The following is a 12,588-nucleotide window of genomic DNA, read 5'->3' as shown; positions in this document are numbered from 1 at the left end:
TTATCTGTTATTCCTCTCTATAATGTAAAACTTACAATTTATTAGCCAACTGCTATGTATGAGCAAGTCTTACCTCTGATTTGGTGACAATATCTGTGGGTGTCACCATTCAAAGTTAAAGCACAGCTTTTCGCTTACATTGCCTTATTGCTCATCATCATAAATTAAAGTAAAGACACATGACAGCTGAACAGGACATTCAGCTTATTTTGGTTCGTTTAGAAACTTTGCCGCACGAAGGCGAACCGCACCATGAACAAAGCGCAACAATGTCACAATTTGAATGCCTGTTTCGGAACAACAGAATTAATCCACATGTGTGAAAGCACCCTTAATAAATAAATAAGAAATCAGAATAATTTCTGAAGTAATGATGCTGAAAATTAAGTTCATTAAACTTATTTATGGCAATTTAATGTTTTTTTTTTTTTTATAAAAACCAATACTATTTACAATATTAGTGTTTTTACTGTATTTTTTATCTAATAACTGTAGCCTTGGTGAGCATAAGAGACAATCAAATACATACAAAAGCCGAACGCCCAATATTCAACCTACATCTATAAAATATCGAATTATGATGTAAAGCAACATTACCGAATGTCCTTATATAAGTTAACAATTTAAAAAGATTCGGTGGTTGGGTCACATAACAAAATCAAACAGCTAAATGAAGCCCCATAACCAAAGATGCTCGTTTACAATAAAAGTTCAGCTAAAGTAGTGTTTCATTGCTAATTTCAGCACGAAAAATCCACAGGGTGGCATATTTCCCCCAAAACGCATAAAGCATTTTAGTACTTGAGCAGAAAATGAAAACATATTGCTCTAATGGGACTAAGTTCCTTCATTTTTCACTTTCACTCGATGCATCTTTGTTTATAGCCATGCATTCTGCTGCTTTTTAATTATATATTTAGCAACATGCAACAAAGGAAAGATGAAGCACAGCAGACAAATGAACATTCAGCTACTGAGATGAGCAAAAGCAGGATGACGAGGGCCAAAGCTGTTAAACAATCTCTCCTTTAACAAACAACAGCAGGCTTGAACAATGAGATGTGAAAGTTATTGTTATCTAAAAGACAAAAAAAACTATTCAGTCGCGCATCTGATTTCTTCAGTGTGTGTTTCTATAAAGGTTGATCCCAGTACTGTAGATTGTGGAGAAGTGAGCGCATGCAGAGAGTCTGAGCTCCAGCTGAAGCCATGCATTGTGCCAACAGCGCTGACTTTACAGTCATTCAATAGGCCTTTTCTCCAGCTGTTAGAGAAGAGCTTTGTTTGTGTGTGGTGTGGACAAGCTGAAGCATCTCCAGCACAAAGCAGAGGTCTGTAAAGCATGCCTCCAGTTAAAGAAAGAGCTTCATCACGTCTTTCTGCTGGGAATTGAACCACTCAAATTTTTGGTGCTTAATTTTAGGAATCTTTTGAGAACTTTGTTTTTTAGGGAGGTTTTTTTTGCACATTTTCCCCTGACACATTTTTGCAGTCACTCCAAATTATTATTATTTTTTTTAAATATCATCTTTTATTTGACAAATCACCTTTAGAAACCTTCTCTAAGAAAATAAATACTCCCCTCCTAACTCTAGCACCTTCTCATACTTCACATCAAAGTTCCTTTAAGCAAAGAAGGTCAAGGTGCTTCAAGATTGGCCAGCCCAGTCACCAGAGATGAACATTATTGAGCATGTCTGGGATAAGATGGAGGCATCGAAGATGAATCCAAAGAATCTTGATGAACTCTGGGAGTCCTGCAAGAGCGCTTTCTTTAACATTCCAGATGACTTTATTAATAAGTGATTTGAGTCATACAGAGATGTATGGATGCAGTCCTCCAAGCTCATGGGAGTCATACACAATATTCATTGTTTTTCCACTGCTCCATGACTTTATATTCTACACTGTACTTTATTTTTGTTAAGTGACAAGACTTTTGTCTAAGCAAAGTCAGACCTTTATGTCCTTATTAATTAAAAATCAAAGCCTGATCATATTTTATTTTGGTAAATAAGCGTAATCTAGAGGCCTTTGCCTTTCATATAAGCCACTTCTGATAGCAAAAACCAGGATACATAGGCAACAAGACTTTTGTCAGGTAGTGTGTATAACAGAGGTGGGCAAACTATGACCCGCTTCCATATGCGACCCGCTGAACACTTTCATCCTGCCCGCAAGGGAGTTTTTAAAATTCTGCTTTTGAGTAACGGTTTGGTTTCAGAATTAGAAAATTAATGATGCAATACAAGTGAACGCCATTTGATGGCAGTATTGCACGCGATACAGTTAGAATTAGAACACGCTCTTGGATATTAAAATGCACTTAATAACTGAAAATGACGAGACAAAAAAATACGAAAAATTGACTCTGAATGTTGTGTGTTTAAGGAAGAATGGACAACAAAATACTTCTTGACCAATATCAGACAGAAAGCGGTATGTCTAATATGCCAAGAAAGTATTGCTGTTTTTAAAGACCACAACCCAAGACCACAATCACACCGCCACACATTTACGTTCGAAAAACAAGAGGTGCTGCCTTTTTGTTGATAAGAAAAAAAAAAGTATGTCGCTAGGCAACGACTGAATCAGCTGGGTATTTTGCGAGAGTGTTGCTGTTGATATTAATATAACCTTATTTTCAGGCTCATTGTTCACATTAACACACTCATAATAACATGACTTTGAATAGCAAAGGCTAAGATTCTTCTTCCGTTTTGTTGCATAGTTTTATAATGGTTGATATGAGCACATTAACTCAAGCTCAAATAAGATTGTTGTGAATTAGACTCAAATTATATAATAATTGCATGGTAAATGTGGTCATTTTTGTCATAGAATATATTTACCATGCATACATCCACTTTAAAAAGTTCTTTTATCAAAGATGTGTGCTTTTATCAAGGTTCATGATGATTGATCTGTATATTTTCTAAAAGCAGTGCAAATTAGAATGTAAATTTGATTGAATAGTAAACTATAGGAATTATTTTTAATGTGTTAATGAGATATTTTTTCTATCAGACAATATCTTTTCTATTCTCCACTGTAAAAAAAACCCACATTATTATTATTATTATATTTAAAAAGAAATGATTTTATTGTTTTATGATGATTGATAAGTGATGATAAATATAAATAGCAGTGCAAATTAATTTGTAAATTCAACTCAATACTAACGATTAAAATCTGTTTTGTGTTAATGTAACGTGTCTGTTTGATATTACGTGTTCCAAGCACACTGCCACTATGAATAAGTTATTTTTTGAAGAATTTGAAATGTGGCCCTTCACTTGGTTTGCAAAACTTGATGTGGCTATCGGGTCTGAAAAGTTTGCCCACCACTGGTGTATGATCACCAATCGCTAATACGCAACAATATCAAATCACAGCCTAGTTTTTTTTTTGGCATAACTAATAAAATAGCATCAAATCCTGACCAAGCACAGAAGCATCAGGCCCAAGTGAGAAAACAACGGGACCATTAAGGTTAACAGATTCTCTCCACCTGTGCACCCTCTGCCCCCTTCCCACCCGGCCCGCATGCAAACGGAGCCGTTCCTGACCTGGAGGACAGAATGATGAGGTCGGCCGGGAGGTGATCTCCATTGGCTGCTCGCACTATCTCTCCTACAGACACCTTCATTTACCCAGCAGCCCAGGCGCAAGGGAATGTTCATCACGCGGGGTGGAAGAAGAGGGTGATGTGTGGAGATGAGAGGAAGGGCATAAGATGGACCGAGGAGAAAAAGCGCACACACACAGCAGGACAAGGGAAGAGAGACACAAATGCACACATTTAATCTTCAACAGAGAATAAAACACAATGTTCACTGCTCAACACCCATTTGAGCCGAGATAAATCATCATGCCTATTGACAAATTATTGTTTTCTATGGTGGATATGAAGATGCCTGGAAGAAATAACTGGCAAATGGATGTTGAAAGTGAAGACAATGTCAGGTCAGTAATAATCATTAGGCAAACATCCGCAAAAGGAAGTGTTGATTTATTCATTTAAAAAAAAAAGACATTTATACACACTCGTGGTTTTGTTATCTCAACAATTTTGGGTTTAGAGCAACAAAGTGCTTCGAAATTGGTTGAATTTTCATTTTTGGGTGAATTTGATAAGAAGTGTTTTTTTATTAATACAAATTGCATTCAAACACTTGTGTGTTATTGTAAACCCAATACTTTTAGGTTTGGAACAACATAAAGTAGATAAAATTTGGTAGAATCATAGTTTTTGGGTGAATTTCACAGGAAGTGTTGATTTGTTAATGTTAAAAAGCATTTACACACCCGTGTGTTATTGTAAACGCAATACTTTTGGGTTTGGAACAAAATAAAGTGCACACAAATTGGTAGAATTTGATAGAAAGTGTTGATCTATTAATTAAAAGGCATTTACGCAGCCTCATGTTGTTGTAAACTCTACACTTTTGGGTTTGGAACAACAAAGTGCATAAAAATTGGCAAAATTTTCATTTTGGGGCGAATTTGATAGGAAGTGTTGATTTATTAATTAAAAAGGGCATTCATATACCCTTGTGTTTTTCTAAACTCAATACTTTAAGTTTGGAAAAACAAAATGGATAAAAATGGGTAGAATCATAGTTTTTGGGTGAATTTCACAGGAAGTGTTGATTTGTAAATTGAAAAAGGCATTTACACACCCTTGTGTTATTGTTACTCAACACCTTTGGGTTTAGAGCAACACGGTGCTTAAAAAAATGGTAGAATTTTATTTTTGAGGTTAATTTGATAGGATGTGTTGATTTCATTCATTCATTCATTTTCTTGCCGGCTTAGTCCCTTTATTAATCCGGGGTCGCCACAGCGGAATGAACCGCCAACTTATCCAGCAAGTTTTTACGCAGCGGATAAGTCCGCAACCCATCTCTGGGAAAAGACGTGTTGATTTATTAATTAAAAAAGGCATTTACACAGCCTCATGTTACTGTTACTTAACACCTTAGGGTTCAGAGCAACACAGGGCTTTAAAAAATGAGTAGAATGGTATTTTTGGGGTTAATTTAATAAGAAGTGTTGATTTAATAATAAAAAGCGCTTGTACACACCCGTGTGTTATTGTAAAAGCAACACTTTTGGGTTTGGAACAACATAAAGTGCACACAAATTAAAATTTGATAGAAAGTGTTGATCTATTAATTAAAAAGGCATTTACGCAGCCTTATGTTGTTGTAAACTTAACATTTTTGGTTTTGGAACAACAAAGTGCATAAAAATTGGCAGAATTTCATTTTTGGGTGAATTTGATAAGAAGTTTTGATTTATTAATTTAAAAAGATATTCACTCACCGTTATGTTAATGTAAACTCAACACATTTGGGTTTGGAACAACCTAAAGTGCAAACAGTGGGGTTGAATTTGATAGAAAGTGTTGATTTTTTCATTTAAAAAGGCATTTACCAATCCTTATGTTATTGTAAACTCAACATTTTGGAGTTTGGAACAACACAGTGCATACAAATTGGTTGAATTTTAATTTGAGTGAATTTGATAGGAATCTGATAGGATAGAAATGCGTTTATTTATTTATTTATTTAAAAAAGCATTTATACACCATCATGTTATTGTAAACTTAATAATGTTGGGGTTTGGAACAACAAACCTTTTAAAACGTTGGAAGAATAAAAAATTTTTGGATGAATTTGATAGGAAGTGCTGAATTATTAATTAAAAAAATGCATTTACAAACACTTGGGTTATTGTAAATAACCCAATATTGTAATATTGCAACAAATAATATTGCAAATAATATTGTAAACCTTTTTGGGGTTGGAACAACAAAGTGCACACAAATTGGTAAAATTGTACATTTTGGGTGAATCTACAATTTAATCATTTAGTGTCTTCATTAAAATTAAAACCTGGCATCATTCATGACTGATTCAAGGCCTTATCTTTGGGTTATTTCTTATGAGCCTGATAATCATCACTTCCTTTTTTGGGTGTCGTTTGTGAGACAAGGGATGTAAAAAAAAAAAAGGACAGGGTCTCTTCTGATGGCTTGGACTCGTCTACCTGGAAGACAACAGTATAGCATCTGCTGGGACAAAATCTTTGCCGTTAACTTTAACTATGTCTCCAACCACAACCTGTAAGACACAAACTGGTAAACAACTCAAACATTTCATACTGTATCAAACCAGCAGCCACTGGCAGAAGAAGGAGAAATAACACACACTCATGGGCCACTTTATTAGGTCTAATTGTTCGACTGCTTGTTAATGCAGAACTAATAAACAATTTGCATGATAGCAATGCAATGAATTTGGTAATCTGATGAAGTTCAAACCGAATGGGGAAGAAAAGTGATTTAATTGACTTTGAATTGCAGCATTGTTGTTAGTGCCAGATGGCAGATCTACTCGGATTTTCACATATATTTATATCCTGGGTTTACAGAGGATGGTTTGAAAGAAAGAAAATATTCAGTGACCGGCTGCTCTGTGGGTGAAAATGCCTTGTTGATGCCAGTGGTGAGAGGAGAACGACCAGACTTTTGCTAAAGCCGAGTTTCCATGATCAATAATAAACAGAAAAACAAGGCACTAGGGCTGCAAAACGTTGGAAAAATCTAATATTGCAATGTTTTATGCAATGCATTATGTATATCGATAGGAACACAGTTTAACTAGATAACTTGAATATATATATTTGGAAAGAATTAAACATTTTAGAGAAGTGCATCTGCCAAAAAAACAAAACAAAAAAAACACTATTAAAAATACAGTTTAAAAACAATAATAAACACCCGCCAACCCGTTAAATGCGGGTAGATTACAACTGTGACGAGTAAGACAGCCGCTCCCACTAGCCACTCGTGGATAAGTTGGTGGTTTATTCTGCTATGGCAAGCCCAGATTAATTAAGGGACTAACCCGAAAAGAAAGTGAATGAATATGTACAGTATATTGCATATACTATTATGATCATAATGATAATTTTGCGATATATTGTGCAGCCCCAGACGCAGTCACATCAATACAGACCAAAAACCTCTGAGGAAAGCTTCTAAATCTCTAACATAAGGAATTAAGGCAGATCTGAATGCAGAATGCAAATCTGTAGAGCAGGGTGTACCTAATAAAGTGGCCGGTAAATGCATTACAAGAACCATCTTGGCATCCATCTTACACATTTTCATAAATCTTGCTAATAAATTCATATTTGATTTATTTAGCAATATTGGATCACTACACAAGACTCCATTTGAGATTAGCATTGAAAAGGAGTCCATTTCATCAACAACGTTCTCTCTGATACCCGTAAACAATTGATCTTTTTTCTGGATTTGCATTTTTAATCATCTTATTAACCATAATCCAATATGAACGAGGGAAGCAGCTTCTATTTTGATCTGAAATGGAGAGCTACTTAAATATGCATGAGTTAAGATATGATTTATAAGTATATTAAAAATGCATTATTCATTCTGCGCAATCTAATTCGAAGCATGTCACGGTGCGCTTTAATAAAAGCCTGTGCAAAGAGGAGTCCGGCTCCACAAAACTGTGAATATTGATGAGATGACGATAAAAATAAAACTTGACTGCGAGAGCTGCGGGAAATCATATACCGAAGTTAAAAGATGACATCATTTCCTATTCTGTGGCACTGTTAGGTCATCAGATCACCAGTTAATGCACTAATATAGCAAACGGTAATGAGTGACCAGTCACCAGGTAATTATATCTCCAGCCATTTCCTTTGGCTTTTACTTTATAATTATAGGCTGTGTGTTTCTGTCAGCGTAATTAGCTCTGCTCTCTGTTAACACATTGAAAAGCTGCTCGGTGTCTGGCTATGTTAAGATCGCTATGGCAACCGCATGTAAGCTTTGGCCTGGTTGGTCTGACCTAAAGAAGAGTGTCGAGATTCAACAAACGAAAATGAGCAGAGAGTAGAGTAAGCTGCTTCTGAAAACACCAAAGCATGTGTTTTCAAAAAACCCAAACCTGCTCAGGGTTTACACCAGACTGCATCTTTATACGCGCACTCATCTCTCACTGTCTTTCTAAGAGCATGTCAACTTGTTTTCATGCTAGAGCTGAAGAGAGGCAGTCGGTGTGAGGAACACCATCTGCTGCAGTACCTTCTCCCAGTGCACAATCTCCCAGGCGCCGTTCCTCAATACTAAAAACAGAGAGAAAGAGAGAGAAAAGTCAGGAAATGTGGTGCACATGAATTCCTGAGATCATCTTTGAATGAAGCATGTTAGTGTCTGTCTTAAATTACATCTACACTACTTGACAGAAGTTGTCGCCTATTCAAGTTTAAGGAACAACAAATCATAACTTGACTTCTAGTGGATCATTTGGTATCAGAAGTGGCTTATTTGAAAGGTAAAGGGCTCTAGATTACGCTTATTTTACCAAATAAAATATGATCATGCCTTGATTTGTAATTATTTCATTAGGATAGTAAGGTCTGACAATGCCTAGACAAAAGTCTTGTCATTTAACAGGAATAATGTAATGTAAAGTTATTATTTGTTGCTCTTACAACACTTACGACAAGACTGTTGTCAGGGGGTGTACAAAAAGGCAATCTAGGGGCCACTTTAATGTTTTAAGTATCTTTCAAATGTCAAATAGTGGTAAAATAATGTTTCATCATCATTCAGAGTAGCATCATTACTTATTTCAAATTGAAATACTAGATTCATTATATCCTATGCTTTAAATAATGCATACTCACTGCAAAAAAAATTTAATTAATTAAAAAAAAATCTTACTAGGTTTTGTCTTCTTTCTAGTCTAAAAAATTCTTAAACCAAGAATCATTTCCAAGACAGGTAAAAAAAAATATTGTATTGTTTTCAGATAAATAAGTAAAAAAATAAGTGTATTAAAAACAAGCAAAGAAATCAGTAAACAGAACTAAGAATGCGGAAATCTACAAGAAACTGTATATACTCATTTTTTTACATGTTTTTTTTTACATTTTTTTTTGATGCTACTTGTTACACTTTCAGTTCCTATTCTCTTAAAATTTTCCCGCAAAAACCCAAACATTTTTATAAAATTTATTATTAATTAATTTAGTTATTAATTCTACGCAAAGATGGCAAAAAACAAAATAGCTAGTAATCAACCAATGGTTTATGTAATAAGCATAATAATTTTAACTGCTAAAAAATGCTTCTTTAAGTTTTTTTTATATTTCTATTAAGCTAGAAACAGGACAAAACCAAACTAATTTTTTTTATGCGCCTAAATTAAAAGGATAAGTGATATTTTTTCATCATAATATTGCTATAAATAAAACAAATTAAACAGCACATATTCTAAAGTCAAAATTAAAGCAGAAATACATTTTGTTTTGATGTCTCATGTTTTATAACTGATGTACACTGACAACTCATATTGTACTGTCAACATTGGCATGTAAAGAAACGGAATACCGTTTGCCATACCCAGCAAAAGGGAAGGGTTGACAGGTATGACTCATGGGCATCCAAACAGGCAAATCATGCAAATGTATAGTTTAAAAAAAGAACAGTGAGCAAACAAAAGCCTTACCTTGTGTCTCTTTCTTGTTGACAACATTATCAGCATTGTGACGTTTCTGGAAAAAGAAAAAAAAAAAATCAATTCATTTCAGATTAAAGTTTTAAATACTTGTAGATGGAATTGTCTGGATTTTTTTTTAGATGTAACATTAATGCACAGTGTTACAAATGTCTGCATTAGGGATTTTGAAAAACTTCTATAGTAACAGTCCACTGGCCATGACAGCATGCATGCTATAAAAAGATATTAGATTTTTTTTTAAAAAAACCTCTCCAAAATAAAACTAATTTTAAATAGAGAAATGGATGTTTTGCTTGTTTTGTGATAAATAGAACAGATGCATGTCTGTCAAAGCACTTTGTTCTGTCCCAGATTACAAAAGCAGATTGATATGCTCTAATCAATAACTACTCTACAATTTTCTGGTGATGATTGGCATGTGTGTAGGGGTGGAACAACCACATAACTGGTGATGATTGGCATGTGTGTAGGGGTGGAACAACCACATAACTGGTGATGATTGGCATGTGTGTAGGGGTGGGACAACCACATAACTGGTGATGATTGGCATGTGTGTAGGGGTGGGACAACCACATAACAGGTGATGATTGGCATTTGTGTGGGGGTGGGAAAACCACATTACTGATGACTGGATAAAAATGCCTTGAAGCTTTAAAAAGAGGTAGACGGAGCCTCTGTATTAGATTAACTAAAACTAGTTTATCATTGTTCTAGCATGGTTTCTTTGATCTTTTTCTTTTATAAAGTTATGCAATAGTTCCATTCCCTGCTAATTAGTTACTTTTATAATGACGTAATGCAGTTACTAACTCAGTTACTAGTTACTTCTCACAAAACAGACTATAACTAATTACTTTTTGTTAAGTAACATGCCCAATACTGCTCTCTCCTCTGGAGATGAAGGGAGTAGACATGGAAACAGAGCGGATATCAGGCTCTCATGAGGGAAGTGATGATTTGATTACGCATCTAATCGAACTGATGGTTGTCTGCAGTGAACATGATAGCAGGAGGATGGTGAAAGGAGGCCAAAGGGAAGAGGAGACGGTGGCTTGGGCTTGTGTTGAGATGCAGCTGGATTAATGGAGTACAGCGGTGTGCAGGTGATAAGGAGAGCAGTGGAGCGGCATGTCTTTGTTAGAAATGCTGGATTATTATGAGTTATGGATTAGAACTCTGCCTGCTGGCTTCTTAGAATTCTTTTGAAATTCGTATATAAAGGCATTGTAGGAGTGCGGCAAATAATAAGTGTGAAACACAACAACCATTGGAAACTTTGGGCAGAGTTACTTTAACTTAAACCCAAGACAAAATTTAAATTGAATTAAAATTGACAGTAAAGACATTCATAATGTTACTACAAAATCTTATGACTGACGGACAGACAAACATACAGATAGATTTGTTTTATCAAATGGTTAAGCACAAAACATCAGAATCAGAATCAGAAAGAGCTTTATTGCCAGGTATGTTTGCACATACGAGGAATGTGACAGAGCTTCTACAGTGCAACAGAATTACAGAGACAGGACAATAAACAGATAATAAATAAATAAAAAAGCAGTAAGAAGTGAATGCAAAATATACAGATAGACAAGTGTATGGAGAGCTATATTACTAAGTACAATGTTATATATGCAGCTGTTAATCTTCAAATTGGCATGTAAAGTGTGTTGTTAAATAAGTGTATATGTGTATAAAAGTGTATGGCAAGTAGTGATGTTTGTTCCACAATTATTATTATCAAGTGTTCATGAGATGGATTGCTTGAGGGAAGAAACTGTTTCTGTGTCGGGCTGTTCTGGTGCGCAGTGCTCTGTAGCGTCGACCAGAAGGCAACAGTTCAAAGAGGCAGTGTGCTGGGTGTGAGAGGTCCAGCGTGATTTTGGCAGCCCTTCTGCTTGCTCTGGATAAGTACTGTTCTTGGATAGTAGGGAGGGTTGTACTGATGATAATAAATTATTATGAATGTATAAAGGCAGATGAAAACAAAAGTTCATCTAAATACTTACCAAATATAAAGCCTAAATTTACACTAGACATGATAACCGTGAAACCATGATTATTTTTCAGACTATATAACAGTGCATCCAAAATCTATATGTTAGCGTATGTTAAAAACAAACAAACAAACAATAAATTCAAAGTGGATCAGAATGAATTAATGTGGAATAAAATGGACATTAAATTAGGTAAATTGTTATAGTTATTATAAAAGAGCGAACACTTTTCCACTAAAGCGGGCATGTCCAAACTCGTTCCTGGAGGGCCGGTTTCCTGCAAAGTGTAGTTCCAACCCCAATCAGACACATCTGATCTAGCTAATCAAGGTCTTAATAGGCTTTCTAGAAACATCCTTGCAGGTGTGTTGAGGCAAGTTGGAGCAAAAACCTTCAGGACACCGGCCGTTTGGACACCCCTGCACTAAAGCCAATCATTCAGATTTGGAATGAGAGTAAATGTCAAATTTCTCTGATAAACCATTTGTTTTAACAAAACTATTTGATGGCATTTTTTAATGCATGTACTAAAATAGGTGTGCTCTGATTAGCCAAAACCCTAAATCAGGGCTATTCAATTGACGGCCCGCCAATTTGTGTCACCAAGACATTAGTGATGGGAAGTTCGGATCATTTTACTGACTCGGATCTTTGAGTTTCGTTCATCAAGATGAACGAATCTTTTTTCGAGTAATTTCGTTCATTTGGTCCAATTTGCCAAAATATTATTAAAATGTTATGAATTTTTTCCAAACACATCTACAACTAGCCCAAAAGGTTGATTGCACTACAAATAAGTCATAAGTAGAATAGGAACGAGTGACTCAGACCCAATAGAGGACTCGAGAGATGAACGCATCAAAACTTTTTCCGGCTCTAAACGCATATGATTGGCTCGTGATGAACGAATGTCTCAGACCCGATAGAGGACTCGAGAGGTGAGCGGATCAATTGTTTTTCCGGCTCTAAACGCATATGATTGGCTTCAGCCAATGTGATGAAGACTTGAAATAAACGAT

At 35.4% G+C, this 12,588-nt stretch overlaps 1 protein-coding gene across 8 annotated transcripts in view; it reads right to left on the bottom strand.

The window, feature by feature from the left end:
• Positions 1-12,588, bottom strand: part of atp8a1 (ATPase phospholipid transporting 8A1) — a 332,848-nt gene that overhangs the window by 230,260 nt on the left and 90,000 nt on the right. For 6 of the 8 annotated variants that reach the window (XR_012389972.1, XM_073922215.1, XM_073922211.1 and 3 more), the window contains exons 5-7: positions 9,558-9,603; positions 8,129-8,169; positions 3,570-3,643 (exon numbers count right to left, since the gene is read on the bottom strand). Coding sequence is in view for 7 of the 8 variants with exons in the window: in XM_073922215.1 (XP_073778316.1) it covers positions 3,570-3,643; positions 8,129-8,169; positions 9,558-9,603 (161 nt within the window). In the remaining variant the exon portion in view is untranslated. Of the gene's footprint in view, positions 1-3,569; positions 3,644-6,054; positions 6,129-8,128; positions 8,170-9,557; positions 9,604-12,588 lie in introns of all 8 variants that reach the window. The other 2 variants (XM_073922212.1, XM_073922214.1) reach the window with 1 other exon arrangement.

The sequence above is a fragment of the Danio rerio genome, chromosome 14, assembly GCF_049306965.1.
Source record: "Danio rerio strain Tuebingen ecotype United States chromosome 14, GRCz12tu, whole genome shotgun sequence".
NCBI classification, from domain to species: Eukaryota; Metazoa; Chordata; class Actinopteri; order Cypriniformes; family Danionidae; genus Danio; species Danio rerio.
This window is presented reverse-complemented; position numbering and strand designations above follow the sequence as displayed.